General features: G+C 37.7%; 1 protein-coding gene across 12 annotated transcripts in view; it reads left to right on the top strand.

The window, feature by feature from the left end:
- PRKCI (protein kinase C iota) overlaps window positions 1-23,913 on the top strand; it is a 79,677-nt gene that overhangs the window by 23,138 nt on the left and 32,626 nt on the right. For 10 of the 12 annotated variants that reach the window (XM_089910892.1, XM_089910889.1, XM_022572573.3 and 7 more), the window contains 4 exons: window positions 14,035-14,124; window positions 15,794-15,844; window positions 19,886-19,971; window positions 21,465-21,605. In XM_089910892.1, the coding sequence (XP_089767018.1) occupies window positions 14,035-14,124; window positions 15,794-15,844; window positions 19,886-19,971; window positions 21,465-21,605 (368 nt within the window). Of the gene's footprint in view, window positions 1-9,276; window positions 9,428-13,105; window positions 13,364-14,034; window positions 14,125-15,793; window positions 15,845-19,885; window positions 19,972-21,464; window positions 21,606-23,913 lie in introns of all 12 variants that reach the window. The other 2 variants (XM_089910894.1, XM_022572599.3) reach the window with 2 other exon arrangements.

Raw genomic sequence — 23,913 nt, 5'->3', positions numbered from 1 at the left:
TACCATTTTAACCTTTTTTAAAAAAAAATTATTTATTTATTTGCTGTGTGCGGTCTTAGTTGCGGCAGGCAGGCTCCATAGTTGTGGCTCGTGGGCTCCTTAGTTATGGCTTGCGGGCTCCTTAGTTGTGGCACGTGGGCTTCTTAGTTGCAGCATGCGAACTCTTAGTTGTGGCATGCATGCGGGATCTGGTTCCCCAACAAGGGATCGAACCCAGGCCCCCTGCATAGGGAGCGCAGAACCTTATCCACTGCGCCACCAGGGAAGTCCCCGTTTTAACCTTTTTAAAGTGTACAATTCAGTGACATTTAAGCACATTCAGAATGTCATGTAACCATCCTCACTACGCATTTCCAGAACTTTTTATCATCTGAAACAAAAACTCTATACCCATCAAACAATAACTCCCCTCCTCCAGCTCCTCCAGCTCCATTCCCACTCCTCCAGCTCCTGGTAACCTCACTTACACTTTCTCTCTCTATGAATTTGCCTTTCTGTCTGTATGAATTTGTCTGTGAATTTGCCTCTAGGTCACCTTTGCTTTTTGCTTTTTTTTTTTTTTTTTTTGGTTTGGTTTTTGTTTTGGTTTTTTTTGGCCACACTGCACGGCTTGTGGGATCTTAGTTCCCCAACCAGGGATTGAAATCAGGCCCAGGGCAGCGAGAGTGTGGAGTCCTAACTACTGGACTGCCAGGGAATTCCTGAGGTCATCTTTGTTTTTGAAAGATAATTTTGCTGGGTAAATAATTATAGGTTGATAATTTTTTTTCATTCAGTACACTGTTTTGTACTGCATTGTTTCTGATACAGAATCTGCTGTCATCTTTACCTTTGTTTCTCTTATGTAATGTGTCTCTTTGGCTGCTTTTAAGATTTTTCTCTTTATTACTGGATAAAGCAATTTGATAATGATGGACCTTAGTTCAGTTTTCTTCATGTTTCTTGTCTTGAGATTTGTTGGTCTACTTGGATCCATGGGTTTATAGTTTTCATCAAATTTGGAAAAATTTTGGCCATTATCTCTTCAAATATTGTTTTCTGTCACCAGATTCCTCTTTCAGGGATTCCAGTTACATGTATATTAGGCTTCTCAAATTTGTCATAAAGCTCACTAACTCTCTGTTCTTTTATTTTTTTCCTTTTTCAGTCTTTTCCTCTGCATTTCATTTTGTATAGTTTTATAGCTATGTTTTCAAGTTCACTAATCTTTTCTCCTGCAGTGTCTAATCTGCCATGAATTCCCTCTAGAGCATTTTTCACTTCAGAAATTGTAGCATTATTTCTAGACATTAAATCTGGGTCTTTTAAAATATCTTCCATGTTTACTTAACATGCTCAATACCCATAGCTTCTGCACATATTGGATATAATTATAACTCTTTTAATGTCCATGTTTACAAGTTCTTATATTGGTGTCAGTTTGGGGTCAATTTCAATTGATTGATCTTTCTCCTGTTATGGGTCATATTTTCCTGCTTCTTCACGTGCCTGCTTATAGTTGATTGGATTCTGGACATTTTGACGTTTGCCTTATTGGATGTTGAATATATTTGTATTTGTGTAGATATTTTTGAGCTTTGTTCTGGGATGCTCAAAAATAGTAACTTAAATAACCATTTAAGTTACTTGGAAACAGTTGATCCTTCATTGCTTGATTTCCAATATCTTGAACCATTTTTTTTTCATTCATTTTGTCTAGTTTTTCTGTTGTTTTAGGAGGAGGGTTAAATCCAGTTTCCGTTAGTTTATCTTCTCCAAAAGTGGAAGTTGAGGATGAGCAGCTTGATAGGATAGCACATGCTTCTATAACCACTGATTTCCACCTCCCAGAAAAAGGAAGCCAGAAGCCGGAAATCTATTACTATCTGTTATGGGGCCTAATATTGAAAGGATGACCACCTAAATACCATATTATTCTTGGAAAATTTTTGCAAATCTGCATTTTAAGCAACGCAACCCTTTAGGGAGTGCTGTGACTTTCAGAAGTGGCATACAGTGTCTTGAACTCAGTATTCAGAGGCAGGGTGGCAGTAGGAAGGTGTTGGTGGGAGCAGAGTGAATCTATAAATCTGTGGCAGGCTCAAAGATCAGGAAGATCTATCATCTGTCTGTCATCTATCAGGAAGGTGCTATCTCAGACAAATATTAAACATTGACAACTTCGGTTTCAGGCTGTGTTGATTCTTTCAAATGTGGGGCACTGAATTCAGCCATATGCTAAAGTACCTAATATAACTAGTGTTATATATGTGTGTCATGTTCAGCACCTTGTGAAGTTATCTCATAAATAATTGGATCTTGCATATTTACCAAATGCCTTGAGGTCCACCGCTCTAATTTCTTTGTTTTTATAGGTGAAAAGAAAATGTAAATGCATTGAAAAAAGAGCAGGCCTGCTGGTTAATATACAGATTTCATTACCTTTAAATTCGTTGAACTGAGCAGATCTCACTCTGGGTGTATGCCTTTTTCAGGATATGAATTTGGACTTTAGTAATTGAGTGGGCTTTGAAACATAGCTTTCTGCCTCATTTTTGTTTCATGATGACTCTACATGGAATGTTCTGCTTCTGAGTTATGTGTCCTGCTTTATCAGGCATTAAGCAGTTGGCCTGAAAAGGTAATACCTGAACCAAAGACATTCAGTCCAATAAAAACAAAACAGATGTGAGTATACGCAATGTCAGTGATTAACTTTACTTTCACACTTCCTTGTAGTTTTTCAAAAGCATCAGTCTCTAGGTACATACTGAAAGCAGATACTTGACCTAACTTAGGTTTCAACCAACAGCAAGCAGATGCTGGCCTGGCAAAAAGACAATATCTAGCAAAAGAGAAAAATTGGTTTTTTAAAATATGGTTATTACAATACTTTTTACACTGGTCAATTCCACTCATGGCTTTTAATCAAAGTGCAATATTAAAAGCCACACCTGTAATGAACCAAGCATACTGAGTCACTTTAAATATATGATATTTAGCTTTGCCATTATCTTTGCAATGTAGGTAATATAGCCCTTGTTTTAACATAGGAGAAAATTGTGATGGGATCTGGAGCCTGGGAGAGAACCTGTATGTAAAGTACTGCAGGACACCTCTTTGGGAGATTTTTGATGCTCCTTTTTAAAGTCCTGACTCAGGCATTTCCTAAGAATGTAATTTATTTTATATGACATTTATCTAGATGATATACAGCTTGTAATGTCTGGCTGTTTTTCCCTTTGCTCCAGGAGCATGTACTATCTAATTAGGTTGATATGAGTTGAGAATACAACATTTTTCTCCAGCACACAACTCCTGAAAGGCTTCTCTAGACCTTTGATATCTTGTATATGCCGGTTAAGAATTTAATATTAAGTCCATTTTTTTTTTTTGTGGTACGCGGGCCTCTCACTGTTGTGGCCTCTCCCGTTGCGGAGCACAGGCTCTGGACGCGCAGGCCCAGCGGCCATGGCCCACGGGCCCAGCCGCTCCGTGGCATGTGGGATCCTGCCGGGCCAGGACACGAACCCGTGTCCCCTGCATCAGCAGGCGGACTCCCAACCACTGCGCCACCAGGGAAGCCCTAAGTCAGTTTTTAAAGTTATAAAGAAAACTTCAGAAACTGCATCCATAATCCTATCATCCTGATGCAGAATTGTGTTTATTTTTCATAGAGACTTGTAATCTTTTTAATGATCTTTTCTTAATTTAGTTGTTCACTTTATATGTACTTTGAATGTTTCCTTTGTGTTGTTTTGTGTTTATTTCTGAAATTCCTTTTTTGTTTTCCTGTTTTATTTATTTATTTATTTAGGCTGTGCCGGGTCTTAGTTGCGGCATGAGGGATCTTTAGTTGTGGCATGCAGACTTTTTTTTTTCTTAAAGATTTATTTATTATTTATTTTTGGCTGCATCAGGTCTTAGTTGCGGCATATGGGATCTTCCGTTGTGGTGCACAGGCTCTTCATGGTGGTGCGTGGGCTTCTCTCTAGTTGTGGCATGCAGGTTTTCTCTCTCTAGTTGTGGCGCATGAGCTCCAGGATGCATGGGCTCTGTAGTTTGTGGCACACGGGCTCTAGTTGAGGCGTGCGAGCTCAGTAGTTGTGGCATGCAGGCTCAGTTGCCCCGCGGCATGTGGGATCTTAGTTCCCTGACCAGGGATCGAACCCGTGTCCCCTGCATTGTAAGGCAGATTCTTTACCAGTGGACCACCAGGGAAGTCCCATGCGGACTTCTTAGTTGTGGCATGTGGACTTCTTAGTTGCAGCATGTGGACTCTTAGTTGTGGCATGTGGGCTTCTTAGTCGCGGCATGCATGCGGGATCTAGCTCCCTGACCAGGAATTGAACCCGGACCCCCTGCATTGGGAGTACTGAGTCTTACCACTGGACCACAAGGGAAGTCCCTGAAGTTCCTTTTTGTTAAGATACTCCCAGTCCTTTACAGATAGCATTTACTCAATTTTTGTCTCATCTCTTCTTTTTTCTGCAAATAAGGAAATCAGGGGCCATCTTAAAGAAGTAGTTTACGTGAGGTTGCTCAGAAAGTGAGGTGGTTAAGGTTTGGGAGTTTTTAATTCATACTACTGCAGTAAAATCATCCTAACTGCAGAAGCCACTTGAACTGTGGAAGGCATAATTGCTGGGTGTTGAATTTGGTTCAATCTTATAAGTTTTTTTGGAAGTTTTTGTAGAAATAGAGGCCATTAGGACATTGCAAGCAGCTAGTGAGACTAGAGCAAACTGGATTTAGTGTTTCAATTTTTTAAAAGTCAAGGCGCTTATAAGGCATTCACTGGTATTGTTCATGTGTGAGATGTATATATATATATATATATATATATAGAGAGAGAGAGAGAGAGAGAGAGAGAGAGAGAATGATATAATATTTCTCATTGTTTAGAAAACAATCTGAGGTGAGCTTAAATGTATTTGCCAGCATGGACTCAGGACCCTCACCTGGAAAATTAGAAATGAAGCATTCATTATAGTTCAGATTCATTCTGTTCCTAGAATTCTTTGACTGTTTCATTCTTTGGAATTAATTTAGTCAACTGGCTTGTTTTTCTTTTTTTTTAAGCTGGCTTATTTTTCTAACTGGAAGAGTAATTTGCACACTTATTGAAATGTGAAATTTTCATTATTCTTTTTTATGTTGCTTTTCTGTTTTTAAACTTTGGCCTGCACTTAAATATACTTGTATAGAAGCGAAAGTTATTTTTTAAAACCTATGTCAAAAAATAGAGTGTGGGCTTTCCTGGTGGCGCAGTGGTTGAGAGTCCGCCTGCCGATGCAGGGAACACGGGTTCGTGCCCCGGTCCGGGAAGATCCCACATGCTGCGGAGCGGCTAGGCCCGTGAGCCATGGCCGCTGAGCCTGCACGTCTGGAGCCTGTGCTCCGCAACGGAAGAGGCTCAACAGTGAGAGGCCCGCGTACCACAAAAAAAAAAAAAAAAATAGAGTGTAATTATGTGACTTACACTTTCATGTGTGTGGCAAATTGGGAGAAATTTGCATAAGTGAGAAAGTGAGTCTATAAAAGAATTGCTTTATTTCTTTGAGGCAAGTTAAGACAGACTATGCTTTTGGACTGGAATATTACTTTGTTATCGAACTCACTTTTATAAAAATGCTGCACCAAATATTTTTAAATAGCTTTATTGAGACATCGTTTATCATTTAAAGTGTACAATTCAGTGGTTTTTAGTATATTTGTGCAGAGAGTGTGCAGCCGTCACCACAATCAATTTTACAACATTTTCATTGCTCAAAAAAGAAACCCCATGCTCATTAGCAGTTACTCTCTATTTCCCCCAAGTTCCTTCCCCCACTGTCCCCAGACCTAGGTAACCACTTATCTAGCTCTTGTTTCTATAGATTTACCTAATGTAGACATGATATATAAAGTATTAATACTTAATCCTTTTTTAATGGTTAATAGTCTGTTGTATGCATCCCACATTTTATTTATCCATTCATCAATTGATAGACATTTCAGTTATTTCCACTTTGTGACTATTATGAGTAATGTTTCTATGAACATTTCGTTACAACTTTTTGTGTGGACATATGTTTTCATCTCTCTTGGTTATATATCTAGGAGTGGAATTGCTAGGTCATATGGTAACAAATGTTCAACATTTTGAGGAACTACCAGACTGTTTTTCAAAGCAGCAACACCATTTTACATTCCCGCTAGCAGTGCATGAGGATTCCAGTTTCTCTGCATCCTCACCAACACCTGTTATTATCAGTGTACTGAGTATTGATCTAAAAATGGTATATCTGGGACTTCCCCGGTGGCACAGTGGATAAGACTCCGCGTTCCCAATGCAGGGGGCCTGGGTTCGATCCCTGGTCAGAGAACTAGATCCCACATGCATGCCTCAACTAAGAGTTCGCGTGCCGCAACTAAGAGTTCGCATGCTGCAACTAAGGAGCCCATGTGCCACAACTAAGGAGCCCTGGAGCCGCAACTAAGGAGCCTGCCTGCCACAACTAAGACCCAGTGCAACCAAATAAATATTAAATAAATAAATAAATAAAAATGCTCTATCTGTGCAATCTGGTTGAATCATATTGACCTATTTTTCAACTAGTCTCTTAAGATATCAACAACACTAAGACAAATATAAAGTCAGTATATGAGAGAACAAATAGCTTTCCTTTATAAAGGTAATACTCAGTCAGAAAGTATATTGGAAGAAAAGATTTCATCCATGTAATAACATAATTTTTTTTAATCTAGGAATAAACTTTAAAGAATAACACAATGTTGTAAAGCAATTATAATCCAATAAAGATGTTTAAAAAACCAAAAAAACAATTGGGTGCCGTAAATAAAACCTGAATAATGGGTTAGGGAGAGGGAACATAGAAAAAGTAAACTCCCTATAGATCAATCTGTAAAGAGCACAGTTCCCCCCCCAAATTCTAATAGGATCTTTTAGAAACTGGCAATTTCATCTGGAAAAATAAATGCTCAAGAGTAAATGGGGGGACTTCCCTGGTGGTACAGTGGTTAAAGAGTCCGCCTACCAATGCAGGGGACTCGGGTTCAATTCCTGGTCCGGGAAGATCCCACATGTTGCGGAGCAACTAAGCAATCTGTCACAACTACTGAACCTGCGCTGTACAGCCCGCGACCCACAACTACTGAGCCTGCATGCCACAACTACTGAAGCCCGCACGCCTAGAGCCTGTGATCCGCAACAAGAGAAGCCACCGCAATGAGAAGCCCGCACACCACACGAAGAGTAGCCCCCGCTCGCTGCAACTAGTGAAAGCCTGCACAGCAACGAAGACCCAATGCAGCCAAAAATAAATAAATAAATTTTTAAAATAGAATAAATGGGAAAATTCTGAAAAAGGAAATGTAAAGACGGAAGACTTTTCCTAATTCTTTATATTGAAAAACATCATAATCACAGATACAGAAGTAATAACAACTGAGAAAAAATATTTGCAACATTTACAAAGGATTGCTTATCTCTAATATAAGATAATTAAGTCAAAAAGAAATAGATAAAGCATCTACTGAAAAAGGTGCAAATAGCTTATTCATAAATGACAAAAAAAGCTCAAGGATCACTAATAAAGAAACAAAGATTTTAAAATAAGACATCAGTTTTCATCTATCAGATTAGAAAATAGTTAAAATTTAATCATTACCTGTAAGGGTTAGGAAAAACACACTTGGTTGAGTGTATATGTCATAACCTTTTTGGAGTTACTATCATTCCAAATTTTGAAATAATTGTCAAAATTTTAAATGGGCACACTTTGAGCCAATCATTTCTATTTCTAGGAAATTATCATGAGAAATAAGCACAAATATTTCAGTTCAAGAATGTTTACTGTATTATTCACTAATAAATAAGGACTGAAGTACTGATACATGCTATAACTTAGATGAACTTGAAAACACTCTAAGCAAAAAAAATCTAGACATAAAAGACCACATATTGTGTGATTCCATTTATATGAAATGTCCAGAAAAGGCAAATCTGTAGAGACTGAAAATAATCAGTGGTTGCCTAGGTCTGACAATGGAAGGAGAGGTTGGGGAGAAATGGGGAGTGACTGCTAATTGGAAGGGTTTTTTTTGAGGAGGGGTTATGAAAATGTTCTAAAATTGATTATGGTGGTAGTTGCACAGCTCTGTGAATATACTAACGACCACTGAACTGTACACTTCAAATGGGTAAATTGAATGCTGTGTGAATTGTATCTCAATAAAGCTGTTATTAAAAATGAGTAGATTATATGTAGCATTTTTTAAAAAATGTGAAACATTACCCCCTCAGGTAAAGCTTTTCAGAAGAGGTGGCATTTGTCCTGGGTCTTGTAAGATACACAGAATTTCAAGATTCACCTTGAAAGGTGGCAGGAAGGTGTTTGTGACATAACAAATCACCTCAAAGCCTAGTGGCTTTAAAAAAAACCCACCCTTTTACTTTATAGTCTTTCTACACTTCTGTGAGTTGATTGGCTCTGCTGGTCTCACTTGAGGTCTCTCATGCAGTAGCAATTGGATGGCATCCGGGTCTGGAGTCACGTGGAGGCTCACCCGGGATGCTAGCATAGTAGGTTCTCTTTCTCTCTCTGTGTAGTCTCAGGGCTTCTACTCTCAGAGGCAGCTGAACTTCTTACATGGTGACTTAGGGCTCCCAAAAGCAAAAGATGCCAGATGTTTATAAGGTGGAAGCCTAGAACTGGCACAGCACCACTCTGTGGCTTTTTCTTAGTTAATATAGTGATAGAGCCAGTCCAACCATCCGCACCATCCATCTCCAGAACTTTCTCATCTTCCCAACTGAAACTCTTTACCCATTAATTTTACCCTATAAAGTTATTCTTTACCCAATAAATCCTCATTCTCCTCTCTCCCCCAGCAAATGGCAACCACCATTCTACCTTGTTTCTGTGAATTTTACTACTCTAGGTACCTTACTGAAGTAGAATCATACAATATTTGTCCTTTAGTAACTGACTTGTTTCACTTACCATAGTGTCTTCAAGGTTCATTCATGTTGTAGCATGTGTCAAAATTTGCTTCCTCTTTTTTTTTCTATTTTATATATACTAGCGTGTATCTGTGAATCCCAAACTCCTAATGTATCCCTCACCCATCCTTTCCCCTTTGGTAACCATAAGATTGTTTTCTTTTTTGCTTTTTTTTTTTTTGGCTTCGTTGGGTGTTCATTGCCACGCGCGCTTTCCTTAGTTGTGGCGAGCGGGGGCTGCTCATCGTTGCCGTGTGGGGGCTTCTCATTTTGGTGGCTTCTCGTTGCAGAACATGGGCTCCAGGCATGCGGGCTTCAGTAGTTGTGGTGCACAGGCTTGGTTGCTCTGCGGCATGTGGCATCCTCCCGGACCAGGGGTCGAGCCCGTGTCCCCTGCATTGGCAGGTGGATTCTTAACCACTGCGCCACCAGGAAAGCCCCGTAAGATTGTTTTCTATGTCTGTGAGTCTGTCTCTGTTTTGTAAATAAATTCATTTGTATCATTTTTTTAGATTCCATAAATAAGTGATATCATATATTTGTCTTTCTCTGTCTGACTTCACTTAGTGTGATAACCTCTACGTCCATCTATGTTGCTGCAAATGACATTATTTCATTCTTTTTTATGGCTGAGTAATATTCCTTTGTATATACATATACCACATCTTCTTTATCCATTCTTCTGTTGATGGACACATAGGTTGCTTCCATATCTTGGCTGTTGTGAATAGTGCTGCAGTGAGCACTGGGGTGCATACATCTTTTTGAATTAGAGTTTTCATCTTTTCTAGATATATGCCCAAGAGTGGGATTGCTAGATCATATGATGATGCTATTTTTAGCTTTTTGAGGAACCTCCATACTGTTTTCCATAGTGGCTGCACCAATTTACATTCCTACCAACAGTGTAGGAGGGTTCCCCTTTCTCCACACCCTCTCCAACATTTATTGTTTGTAGACTTTTTGATGATGGCCATTTTGACTAGTGTGAGGTGATACCTCATTGTAGTTTTGATTTGCACTTCCCTTATAATTAGCAATGCTGAGCATCTTTTCATGTGCCTGTTGGCCAACAGTATGTCTTCTTTGGAGAAACATCTGTTTAGGTCTTCTTCCCACTTTTTTTTTTTGCGGTACGTGGGCCTCTCACTGCTGTGGCCCCTCCCGTTGCGGAGCACAGGCTCCGGACGCGCAGGCCCAGCAGCCATGGCTCATGGGCTCAGCCGCTCTGCGGCATGTGGGATCCTCCCAGACCGGGGCACGAACCCATGTCCCCTGTATTGACAGGCGGACTCTCAACCACTGTGCCACCAGGGAAGCCCCCCACTTTTTTTTAATATATAAATTTATTTATTTATTTACTTTTGGCCGCGTTGGGTCTTCATTGCTGCGTGCAGGCTTTCTCTAGTTGCAGCGAGTGGAGCCTACTTTTTGTGGTGCACAGGCTTCTCATTGGGGTGGCTTCTCTTGTTGTGGAGTGTGGACTCTAGGCGCGTGGACTTCAGTAGGTGTGGCACGCGGGCTCAGTAGTTGTGGCCCATGGGGTCTAGAGAGCAGGCTCAGTAGTTGTGGCTCATGGGCTTAGTTGCTCTGCAGCATGTGGGATCTTCCCAGACCAGGGCTCAAACCTGTGTCCCCTGCATTGGCAGGCGGATTCTTAACACTGCCACCAGGGAAGTCCCTTCTGCCCATTTTTTTATTGGGTTATTTGTTTTTTTGATATTGAGTTGTATGAGCTGTTTATATACAACTTCCTTTTTAAGACTAAATAATACTTCTTTTGTATGTACAGTCATCCCTTGGTGTCCCCAGTAGATTGGTTCTAGAGCCTCCCAGGGATACCAAAATCTGGTTATGCTCAAATCCCTTAAATAAAATGGTGTAGTATTTGCATGTAACCTATGCATATTCTTCCATATCCTTTAAATCATCTATAGATTACCTATAATACCTAATACATTGTAAATGCTATGCAAATAGTTGCCAGTGCATGGCAAATTCTAGTTTTAGTTTTTTATGAACTTTCTGGAATTTTTTTTTCAAATATTTTTGATCCGAGGTTGATTGAATCCACAGATTCAGAACCTATAGATATGGAAGGCCAACTGTATATACCATGTTTTGTTTATCCATTCATCTGTTGTTGGACACTTGGGTTGCTTCTACCTTTTGGCTGTTGTGAATAGTGCTGCTGTGAACATGGGTGTACAAATATCTGTTGGAGCCTCTGCTTTTAGTTCTTTGGAAGTATACCCAGAAGTGGAATTGCTGGATAATATGGTAATTATATGTTTTATTTTTTGGGGTTGCTGCATCATTGTACATTCCCACCATCAATGCACAAGGATTCCAGTTTCTCCACATCCTTGCCAACACTTGTTATTGTCTGTGAATGTTTGTGTGTGTTTTACAAAATCTTATGGGTTTGAAGTGGTATCTCATTGATTTGCATTTTCCTAATGATTAGTGGTGTTGAACCTCTTTTCATGTGCTTATTGGCTATTTGTATATCTTCTTTGGAGAAATATCCTTTGCTCATTTATTTATTTTCCTCGTAGAGTTGTAGGAATTCTTTACATATTTTGAGTGTTAATCCCTTATCAGATGTATCATTTGCAAATATTTCTTCCAATAGGTTGTCTTTTCACTGTGCTGATAGTGTCCTTTTACACACAAAAGTTTTTAATTTTGTTGTAGACCAATGTATTATTATTTTCTTACATGTGCTTTTGGTGTCACATCCAAGAAATTGTTGCCAAACCCAATGTCGTGAAGCTTTCTCCCTGTGTTTTCCCCCAGGAGTTTTGTAGTTTTAGCTCTTGCATTTAGGTCTGTGATCCATTTTGATTTCATTTTTATTTATTATATAAGATAAAGGTTCAACTTTATTCTTTTGTATATGGTTATGTTTGGATATTTTATAGTGAATTTTTGTTAGTTTATATAGGTTTATAATGGTATCATGATTACGTTAAGGAATTTTTATCTAGTGTTATAGGGATTTGCTCAGAATGACATGGTGGAGGAGGATAAGTGAGTGAATCCACAGGTGAAACAGGATTTTGTAATATGTTTGAAAATTTCCAAAATAAAAAGTTAAAAGAAGAGTTGGGGACTTCCCTGGCGGCACAGTGGATAAGCTTCCGCCTGCTAATGCAGGGGACACAAGTTCGATCCCTGGTCCAGGAGATGCCGCAGAGCAGCTAAGCCTATGCTCCACAACTACTGAGCCTACACACTCTAGAGCTCGCGTGCCATAACTACTGAGCCCGCGCTCCACGACTACTGAAGCCTGTGCGCCTAGAGCCCGTGCTCCGCAACAAGAGAAGCCACCGCAAGCAGAAGCCCACAACGAAGAGAAGTCCCTGCTCACCGCAACTAGAGAAAGCCCGCGCAGCAACTGAAGACCCAACGCAGCCAAAAATAAATAAAATGAAAAAAAAAAAAGAGTTGGTAGACCAGGAGAATGATGTTTAGAAACCCAGACACAAAATTTCTGCAAATAGTCAGTGGATAACTTTGTTCGATGGTATAGTGAGGTCAACCAGAGTAAAGACAAAACATGCCATTGATTTCAGCAGCTGCTTCCATGACATTAGATGTAGCAGTTTTAGAAGTGTTTGGACTAAAACCTGATAGCAGAATTTTGAGAAATGCTTGGAAGATAGGAACATGGAGAAAGCAATGTGGGTTCACTCTTGATAGGAAGAAAAGCTATTTCTATTAAGTCTAAAAGATTATAAGTCTATGAATTAAAAAATACAAAAGAAAAGTATGAAGTCAAAATTCAAAGGCCCTGTCCCTTTTTCTTCCATTTCTTCCTGCTCACCCCCTCGTTTCAGCCTGTAGTTTACTCTTGAGACTTGTGGCTACAGAATGAATGGCACCCTGGGCAGGAGAGAGGTTTTTGAGAGGGAGACTCAAACATGCCTTTGCCTGAGAAGAGCTAGTGGAAGGAAAGAAAAAATGAAGATAGAACTGGGGAGGACTAGTGGAATAATGCCCAGAGAAGATAAAGGAAAGGAGGGACTCAGTGGCCAAGTTGGAGAAAAGAACAGAGGCACTCATCTCTTTGAGTCAGCAGGAAAGGAAATGACCTCACTTTTCTCTCTGAAGCAGTAGACTGAGTTCCCTGCTGAGAGTGGCTGAAGCTTGGACGGGGTTGATGGCATCTCTTGGTGTAACCAGTAACCACAAGAATGAGTAAAAGCATGGCAGCGTTGAGGACCCAGCTCAGGCCCAACTGTGTTCGAAATGACTTTTTCATTGAGGAATGCCATCGTACAGGGGGACTTGCCATCTCATTGATTTCCAGGGATGACTCAGTTCACTGGCTGGTTGACTAAGGGAGATGTTTCTTCCTTGTCCTCTCTGTGTGTAAGTTTACTAAACTAGGCATTTACACTTAAAAGCAATCAAGTAGGATTGCTCTTTAGTCCAGAGTACTTTAGTAGCTGTGCTTGTTTTCTGTGAGCCACTTAAGCAGGCTCTCCGGTGAAGGAGAAATTTGACAAAATCATTAAATAGAGACCTCCTCTGATCATATTGTGGTGATGAAACCACTTTCACTTCCTCTTTTGAAGAAACAGGTAACAGAAAACTTACCCCTGGCCATTAATCATGTTGCAGTGACAATCAAAAAAAAGAAAGAAAGAAAAAGAAATCCAGACACAGAGTTTCTATAAATAGTCAGTGGATAGCTTTGTTATAACTTTTTTTGCACTGACAATCTAAAATGTGGTCAGGGTAGATTCTGTCTGCTATATTTTGAATGTAAACATCATCAAGAATTAAATGGTTTTATACATTTAAAGTTTGGTATCTGTGAACCTCATGTAATATTTTGTAGAAATAGGAGTGGGAGTTATGTTACCTACTTCAGAGAATAGAATTGTCTAAATAAATATCTCAAGTTTAGTCCTTGTCAAATATTTCTCTGTAAGTATGAAATTGTTTTTCCTCAAGATTTTATGTAGTAGAAATTGTTTACTGGTCATATGTAGAGGATTTTAAAAGTGAGCTTTACTTTTCCTTTTTATATTTTTTAGGAGACCCATGTACAGTATCGTCTCAGTTGGAGTTAGAAGAAGCCTTTAGGCTTTATGAGCTAAACAAGGATTCTGAACTCTTGATTCATGGTAAAGGAGTAGTCATTTCCTACTCTTCTAGAACTATACTTCTTTAAAAACATAACCCTGTATCCTTCACCATTTAAAAACATGGTCCTGATGTCATTTTCTTAATCTGTATCCCTCATTTCTATGTAATTGTCCTTGTTCAGTAGTATCTCAAATGCTAGAGAAGACAAAATCGATCAGCTTCTTATAATCTTAGGAAATTTCTTATTTGTGTATACCTTCTTGGGTATTAAACTGTGATCATCTCAGTGTTTTACAGCAAAGTTTTAGCATAGAATTTAAGAATTGAGAGCCCAGTAGAACCTAAGTCATCCCCTTGCAGTTTTGTAATGTATGCAAATGATGGTTTCCAAAGGTAAGATATCTTAAATGTCCTTTCTTTTGTTTAAGGGTTAACTGTGAAACTATTTATGTAGTAATCATAGACATTAGTGTGTTAAAGGTCAGCAAGCCTGAGAGGTGGGTAGTTGTATAGAAGGAGAGACCTAAACTCAGCCATCATGTAACTGGTACATTGTAAACCTGGGTTGTAAATCTAGGTATTCTCTTTCCAAATCTGTGTGCTTTTCATTCTGCCATGCTACCTCTCAAATTTTTTAGGTCACGTAGAATCCACTTAATATGCTTAATATAATTGCAATACATTGGCAGTATTTCACATAACATTTTTGGGAGCCTTAGGAGACTAGACCTAGGGAACTCTTTACAACTTGAAACAAATATAAATCTCCCCTCAATGTAATGACTTATTTCAATACCTTGTTATTATTCCTTTGTACTTTCCTTTACAGTGTGATTTTTTTTAAAAAAATAGTTTGATTTTTGTCTCCCTTCAGAATTTGACATAGTGACTCCCATGGGATTCATACTCTAATTTGTTGAGATCCTGGAAGAATGTTAGAAGTCTTCCTTTGGTCATCTCTGTCTAGAATAAAGCTACAGTGAATGTTCAAAGAAATTATTTGTTTTAAGCTTTATTACTTTTTATGCTATATCAGAGATCTGTTTTCAGAAGTTAGCTTATATTTCAACTTCTAAAAATATTCCAGGAACTGTGTTTCCCATACTCTGTGCTCAAAACCGTGTCCTTTTTTGTACATCACAGACTACAAAGAGTTGACTAGATGTTTATAAATGTACGATTTCATTATATTCTATCTCTATAAAAATGTTTTGAATTAGCATTTTTATAAATCTGTAGCTCCTAAGACAAAACTTACATTTTTGGATTTGGATACTGTTTTTAATGTTAATTTATTCCTAAGTTTAGAAAAACTGTAGTGGCTTATGTTTATATTTGTATACACTTTGTAATTTTAATTTTTCATCCTAGCAAATTTGTCACTACAATGAGGATTTAAGGAAATAGTTAATGATTTCTCTAATGACCAAAAAAAAAATCAATTAGTGATGTAATAGGGATTGGAATGAGTAATTTGAGCTTCTAATGCATTGTTTATGGATGTTCGCTTTCATAAGAATTTCTTTTATTATAGCCTTGGTAAAATGGATCCCTTCAAAAAATAGTACTGACCATATGTTAAGTATCTTGTGTCAAGAGAAGGTCAGGTTTAAATTTAGATCAATTTATGTGATATTTGAATTTAAAATTCTGTGTAATTTGTATGTTTTAAATATGCTGTATTAATTTTAGTTTCTTGTTTTTCAGTGTTCCCTTGTGTACCAGAACGTCCTGGAATGCCTTGTCCAGGAGAAGATAGTGAGTGTTTATATACTTCATACCTTTGAATAGAGTTATTTATGATACAGTGGCACAAGAGAAATCAGAAATAGAACTTTTAATTCATTTGATTTCTTTTCCATTCTTCAGTCTAATTTAGAGTATATTAGTAAACTGCCTAAAGTCTCTACTTTTCCCAAATTGAAATGAGGCAGTTTTTATTTTTTTTAATTAAAAAAACACATTTATTTATTTATTTATTTGGTTGTGCTGGGTCTTAGTTGCAGCAGGCAGGCTCCTTAGTTGCATCTCACGGGCTACTTAGTTGTGGCCTGCAAACTCTTAGTAGCGGCATGCGTGTGGGATCTGGTTCCCTGACCAGGGATTGAACCCGAGCCCCCTGCATCGGGAATGCAGAGTCTTAACCACTGTGCCACCAGGGAAGTCCCAAAATGAGGCAGTTTTTAATTACAACTTACTGACATAATTGTCTGTTGTGCATTTGAAAGGAAAATTAAGTTGATTTTAAGTCCTTTCCTGTTTTTTTTTTTAAATTAATTAATTTATTTTTGGCTGCGTTGGGTCTTTGTTGCTGCGCTCAGGCTTTTCTCTAGTTGCAGTGAGCAGGGGCTACTCTTCGTTGCGGTGTGTGGGCTTCTCATTGCGGTGGCTTCTCTTGTTGCAGAGCACGGGCTCCAGGCACATGGGCTTCAGTAGTTGTGGCACGTGGACTCAGTAGTTGTGGCTCACGGGCTCTAGAGCACAGGCTCAGTAGTTGTGGTGCACGGGCTTAGTTGCTCCGTGGCATGTGGGATCTTCCCGGACCAGGGATCAAACCCATGTCCTCTGCATTGGCAGATGGATTCTTAACCACTGCGCCACCAGGGAAGTCCCCATTTCCTGTTTTTTAATCTTGGAAATTTTCAAACCTATGGAGAAGTTGAAAAAACATAGAAACATTGAAAACAAAGATACCCATATATCTTTACCAAGATTCACCAATTATTAACATTTTCTATGTTTGCTTTATCTCTGTATCTATGCACACACATGCATACATGTGTATACATAACAAACACTTGTTTTATTTTTATTTTTATTTTTATTTTTTTTAAAGAAGATGTTGGGGGTAGGAGTTTCGTAATTTATTTATTTATTTTTGCTGTGTTGGGTCTTCGTTTCTGTGCGAGGGCTTTCTCTAGTTGTGGCAAGTGGGGGCCACTCTTCATCGCGGTGCGCGGGCCTCTCACTATCGCGGCCGCTCTTGTTGCAGAGCACAGGCTCCAGATACGCAGGCTCAGTAGTTGTGGCTCACGGGCCTAGTTGCTCCGCGGCATGTGGAATCCTCCCAGACCAGGGCTCGAACCCATGTCCCCTGCATTAGCGGGCAGATTCTCAACCACTGCGCCACCAGGGAAGCCCTTGTTTTATTTTTATTTATTTTTTTGTGTACCCTTTGAGAGTAAGCTGACACGACACTTTACCTCTAAATACTTTAGCGTGCATCCTTAAGAATTGTTATGAAACTTTCTTTTGAATGTCTAAGCTAGTGGTTAGCATTAATGAGATGAATTGAAAGAGGCAACTATTTGGTCTGATGGAATTTGAATATGTTTATATGTATATATTCACATATATATACACATATGTGTATATGTATATATATTTGATATATACATATATATACCAAATTTGAATTTAATGTATGGTATAATTTATAGGTTGTAGATATTAGGCAACTCATTTTTATTTGTGGTTTCTGTACATATCCATGACTTTAGAAGGAATAGTAGTAAATGTTTTGCTTTGTATTAAGTGAAATAGCTCTAAAGTTTTAATTCTGTAACTCTTCGTGCAACTTGGTGAAAAGGAAAAATTAAAGAACTGGGTGTTTGTATATAGAGTTGAATGAGGGCTATGTACTTTATAGGAAGATGGGGAAATATAAGGAGTAGGTAGGCCTCTGAAGCAATAGTGAAAAATTTAGGTTTGGATTCAGCTAGGAGTATTTCATTGGGTTTCCAGTGGCAGATGGATTACAGCCAGTGTGGGCTGCCTTCACAGAGGTGTTGGAGAAGCAGCTCTCCTTTGTCCAGGCCAGAGTTTTGAAAGACTTGCCATTATAGCAAATCTTGGTTGCAGAGTCCCATCTGCAAATCTGTTATGGGTCTGTAGCACACTTGCCAGATAAAATGTCTTTGTCCAGGCCAGAGTTTTGAAAGACTTGCCATTATAGCAAATCTTGGTTGCAGAGTCCCATCTGCAAATCTGTTATGGGTCTGTAGCACACTTGCCAGATAAAATGTCTTTTCCTACCTTTTCACTGTATTTCATGCTCACTTTCCCACTTTAAAATTTGCTGGTGGGGATTTTTACACACTCCTTTCCAGTATAATTAATATTACTAAACTAGAGCATGGAGGAAAATTGATAACCATTAAAGTGATCCCTTGGCTCTTTTAATTCCTAGGCAACATTAACATGTTTAAATTTAAGATATATCAAGTTGTAGTTCATGAAAGTTTCTGAAATAAGATGTTCTTTTAGGTTAAGATATTAACAAACTTTCTGCTTTGGTTACACCTAACAGAATAAATAATTAAAAATGAAAGCATATATATTTTAGGTTCTATATTATGCTGTCTCAGAATTTCTAATTCAGAGTATTTCACCCATTTCTTTCTATCTTAATTTTAAATAGTAGACCCAGTGTTACATTTGCTTTAAAATGAGTTTTGAGGGAATTCGCTGGTGGTCCAGCGGTTAGGACTCCGCGCTTCCACTGCAGGGGGCATGGGTTCAATCCCTGGTCGGGAACTAAGATCCTGCAAGCCACGCGATTCAGCCAAAAAAATAAAATGAGTTTAGAAACCTAATGGAATTTCCACAGTGATTACTATTACTGTGGGATGACTAATAGACAATATATTTAATAGTGATTGACTTACCCAAAATTACACCGGTGGACTTGATTTGATCTCATGGAACCTCTTTGTTTAGGGAATGTATTCAGAATAGTTAAAGATATAAAAAAATATAAAAACCATTGCATAAAAGGTTGTTGCGAAGAGAATATTCTTGTGGTTACAAAATGTCCCTTATACGTTATTTACAAAAACGTACCTTTACAAAGAAGAAAACTAGCCATCACTGCCTTTAACAGAGTGATTGAACACGTAGTGGGAGTCAACAATCTCACATTTGTACATTTCTTGATGAGATGCAGTAAGAAATATACATCACCTGTGTATTATTTTTGCCAAAAGTATTTAATACTTTTTATCTGGGAATCCTTTTTTTTATCTGGGAAGTGTGTTACAAATCCATAATAGATTTGAGTCTAATGAGGAAACAGACAAATCCAGAATGTAGGTCATGATGTAAGACATCTGCCTAGACAGTTTCAACATCATAAAAAGCAAACAACAACAAATAAGATAGAGTGAATGTTTTAGCATACATTAAAGAGACAAAAAAGGTATAGTAATGAAATTCAGTGCCTGACTCTTGGTTGGATCCTGGAGAGAAAAAGAAAACTATGAAAGACACTTTTCAAGCAAATAGGGAAATTAGCAGATGAAGTGTATATTAGGTGATATTTAGTTAATGTTAATTTCCTAAGACACAATAATGGTATTGTGGTTAAATAGAACTAGGGGGAGTGTCCTTAATCTCAGGCAATGGATACTTAGGTATTTAAGGATGAAGTGTTATGATGTCTGCAATTTATTTTTAAATGATTCAGAAAAAAAAGTGTATGTGTAAATAGAGAAGAAAGCAAATGTGGCAAAATTATAGTAATAGATAAATGTAGGTGAAGGATGGAGATGTTTATTCTTTCAGCTTTTCTGTGGGCTTAACATTTTTTCAAAATTAAAAGTTAGGGGACAATTAAAAAACAGAAAAGCCTAGTCTCTTGATGACTTTTATTTTTTCACTTTCAGATTTTTATCAATATATTTTTTTTTCCTGCAATGAATATCATGAAAAAAATCACAGACAATTATAAAATGACTTTATATTCACACTTGCTCTTTTTTTTTCTTCCTTTTTTTTTTTTAACTTTTAATCTCTCTTCAGAATCCATCTACCGCCGAGGTGCACGCCGCTGGAGAAAGCTTTATTGTGCAAATGGCCACACTTTTCAAGCCAAGCGTTTCAACAGGGTAAACCTTAGTTTGCTGAATATTGATAATTTGAGAAATCCGGGTTTTTCCTCTCTACTGTTATTCCTTTCTAAAGGAGTAAGTAGGGTGACCTAAAATTCCCAGTTTGCCAGGGGTAGTACATCTGTTATCTTGAGGTAATTTTTAATAGCATCTCCTTTGACTCATAAAAATGTTCCAACTTGGATGATTAGTTATATGGTTACCCTAGCTGTAAGAAAGTTGGATTTTTTTTTTAATATAATTCAAGACAGCCAGAAAATAAGCAAGGTTTATTTTGCAAACCATTTACTGTTGTAAATTTTTTTTAGTTTTCCCTGTTTTAGAAAATGAGAATTGCAGTCATTTATCTAGCTTTTAGTATGTACCAGGCATTTTTCTGAATGCTTGCCATATAGTGACTCATTTAATCCCTGCAACAACCTTGTGAGAGAGGTACCATATATTTCCATTTTATAGATGAAGAAACTGAGGTGCAGGATGGTTAGATAACTTGCCCAAGATGACACGGCTAGTAAGTGGCAGAGCCAAGGTTGGAGATCAGTCTGTCTCCAGAAGTCCGTGTTTTTAACTACTGTTGATAACTACAGTTATCCATTTCCATTCTAGAACTCGTGCCGTGTTCTCAATTCTTTATGTAATAGAAGCTACCACCCGAGGTTCCCAAATTCCTGTTCCCAGTAGCACTGATATTTAAAAAGCTTTGAAGTGAGAAGTCACTTTAGGTGTTGCTCTTTAAGAGAGCAGTGGTGGGGCTTCCCTGGTGGCGCAGTGGTTGAGAGTCTTCCTGCCCATGCAGGGGACTGCGGGTTCGTGCCCCGGTCCGCGAAGATCCCACATGCCGCGGAGCGGCTGGGCCTGTGAGCCATGGCCGCTGAGCCTGTGCGTCCGGAGCCTGTGCTCTGCAACGGGAGAAGCCACAATAGTGAGAGGCCCGCGTACCGCAAAAAAAAAAAAAAAAAAAAGAGAGAGCAGTGGTGACCTAAATGGGAAGGAAATCCAAAAAAGAGGGGAAGAATGTATATGCATAGCTGATTCATTTTGCTGTACAGTAGAAACTAACACAACATTGTAAAGCAGCTATACTCCAATAAAAATTAATTTAAAAAAAAGAGAGCAGGGCTTCGGTTTGACCTCTGAACAGACTGATAGGTTTATGTTTGCTTGGGAGTCCTTGCACAGCTTTTTCTGCTATGTGTTTTTCAAGTTTAATTCACTTTTCCTATTGTCATTACTCTGAACTTAATTAGGTGAAGACTGAAAATTCGTGGACTTAGGAAACAACATGGTTGCAAATTTCAGTCTCTTTAAAACAAGCTTTCCTTTCTGTTTATTTTCCCATGACCATCATAGCTTTGGAAAAGTTATGTATGATGAAGGGAATTGAGTTAGAGAAGAAAGCCACTTACTTTCACTATTTTATGAGCAAACTGTTGGGAAATGATTATGACCTTTTTTTTGTTAATAAAATACTGTTGAATTACTTTCTCCAGCGTGCTCATTGTGCCATCTGCACTGACCGAATATGGGGGCTTGGACGTCAGGGATATAAGTGCATCAACTGCAAACTCCTGGTTCATAAGAAGTGCCACAAACTTGTAACAATTGAATGTGGGAGGCATTCTTTGCCACCGGTAAGACACTGTTGTCTAATTTTTTTTTATAGAGCATTTTTGATAACACTGCTAGAACAGAAGGCTAAAATAGGGGGGTGTTAAGGAATCACAGCTCAACAGTGTTGTTACAGAATGTGGGTAGGAATACTTTAGGAGTCCAGTTAACATGTGAATTTTGGAATTGTTATTACAAATTTGTTTGTAGGATATGGTTAACTTCTTTGTTTGACCTGCTACAAAATGATTTGGTCTAAATTAGGAAAATGTAAGGAGAACCATTTAAAAGATATTTTTCTCTTCTTTAAGCTAAACTCTTTAGTTTATAGCTCCCATTATTCTAGCATCTATACTAAACAGATCAGGTGAGAAGAGTCAGAGTCTTCATGTTTGCTCTGTAAAGTGTGAGATTACTGGTGAGTTTTTGCATTTAAAATTTTTATTTTTCACTTTCTATTTTAAATATGAAATTAAAACAAGTTCATTATAGAAAAACTAGAGAACAAAAATGAATAAAGAAAAATTAAACAAAAACCCCCATGAAATCTACCATCTAAAGGTAATTGTCATTTAGTGTATATTCTTCCAGAAGTATGCAAATTTATATGCATAAACATTTAAAATTTTTCTATAGAGTATAATGAACTTCTAAATACCAGTCATCCAGCTCCAACAGTTATCACCTCACGACCAATCTCGTTTCATCTATACCCCACGCATTTAACCTGCCCTCATCCTATATTGTTTTGAAACAAATTCCAGATGTATTTCAGTATGTACCTCTAAAAGATAAGGACTGTTTTTTAAAAGTAGCTAAAAAATAAGTTCCTTATATCAAATATCCATCAAGGCAATGTTCAAAATTTCAGTTGTCACATAAATGTTATAATTTTGTTTTCATAATTTTCGTTGTGATGAGTCAGGATTTAAATGAAGTTCATATTTGCCATTGATTGACCATATTTACGGTTGATTGATATGTCTTAGATATTTTTAAATTTACTGATTCTTCATCTCTCTCTCTTTTTTCCCTTACAATTTAATTATAGAAGAAACTGTGTTGTCATTTAAAGTGATTCAGAATTTTTCTCTTTGCTTCTCCATGGTTATGTTTAAAATGTTCCCCTGTCCTCTTTATTTTCTGTATATTATAGTTGAATGTAGAGGTTTGATTAGATTCTGGGTATTGTTTTTTTGTGGGTTGTTTTGAGACTATTTCATAGAAGGTGGTGTGTTTATCCATCAGAAGGCATACAATGTTTGGTTATATCTCGTTCTTTTACATACTTTTTAACAAAAGTGAGGTCATATTTGTACTATTTTCTAACCCATTTTTCTCACTGAACAATAGATTTTGGTCATCTTTCTATATCTATCTATATCTTCATCATTTTTAGCAAAGTATTTTATGTGTCTATACCATAATTTATTTAATCTGTTCCCCATGATTGAACATTTGAGTTGTTTTCTAAATTTTCCTATGAGGAAAATCATAATGAACTTCCTGGTAAATAAATCTTATTATTTCCGTAAGGATTCAGAAGTAGAATTACTGGTTTAAAGGATATGTGTTTTTAAAAAGATCTGGGTTCGTCTTTCTAAGTTATCTTTTAGAATGATTATACCATGTTTATTCATAGTACCTTCTTTGGACATTGTGGAAGTAGGTTATTACTGGTGGCTTGTTGGTAGTAGAATTATTTAGCCAGTTCATGTAAGTTTACAAATGGGTTTATAGTTAGGGAGGTAAAAAGCCAATTTTAAGGAACAGCAGAAGGCCAAAAATCGTGAACATAATTTATCCAGGTTACTGTTGATATTCTTGAGTATTCTTAGGCAATGGAATGACTTGTGTGAGTTCATAAATGTAGAAGGAAAGAGGGCAGTGTTAGTGATTATATTGATATTTTAGGATGGTGCTAAACACATTGAAAAACCCATGAGCTTATTTTTAAGGCAGCCTTAAAAGTATAACTTTATAACTAATGCTGCTTCTCAGGTTTACTCTTTCTTGCGGGTATTCATTAAACTTTGGTCCAAAATTAATGAATAAGTAAGATTTTGGTTTGAATTAGCATTGTTCCTGAGGTTATTGGCAGTTAGTTTCTTGGAGGTATTTCTTTTCCATTTTTGGGTCACTGACCCCTTTGAGAATCTTCAGAAAAATGGGAAACCCATAAAATTTTACATATAATTTCAAGAAGTTTATAGACATCTTGAAGTCTATTTCTGGACATCAGCTAAGTAACTCTATACTAAGACTCCTTTTGCCAAAGACTTAAAGTGAGTATGTGGCGCTCAAAGGAGGAATAGGTGGTATAGAGGAGAA

Source organism: Delphinapterus leucas, chromosome 4 (genome assembly GCF_059928025.1).
Source record: "Delphinapterus leucas isolate spDelLeu-1000000601 "Yukka" chromosome 4, BTC_Dleu_Yukka2, whole genome shotgun sequence".
In the NCBI taxonomy this organism is placed as follows: domain Eukaryota; kingdom Metazoa; phylum Chordata; class Mammalia; order Artiodactyla; family Monodontidae; genus Delphinapterus; species Delphinapterus leucas.
The sequence above is the reverse complement of the archived record's forward strand: the minus strand, read 5'-3'. Positions and strand labels throughout refer to the sequence as shown.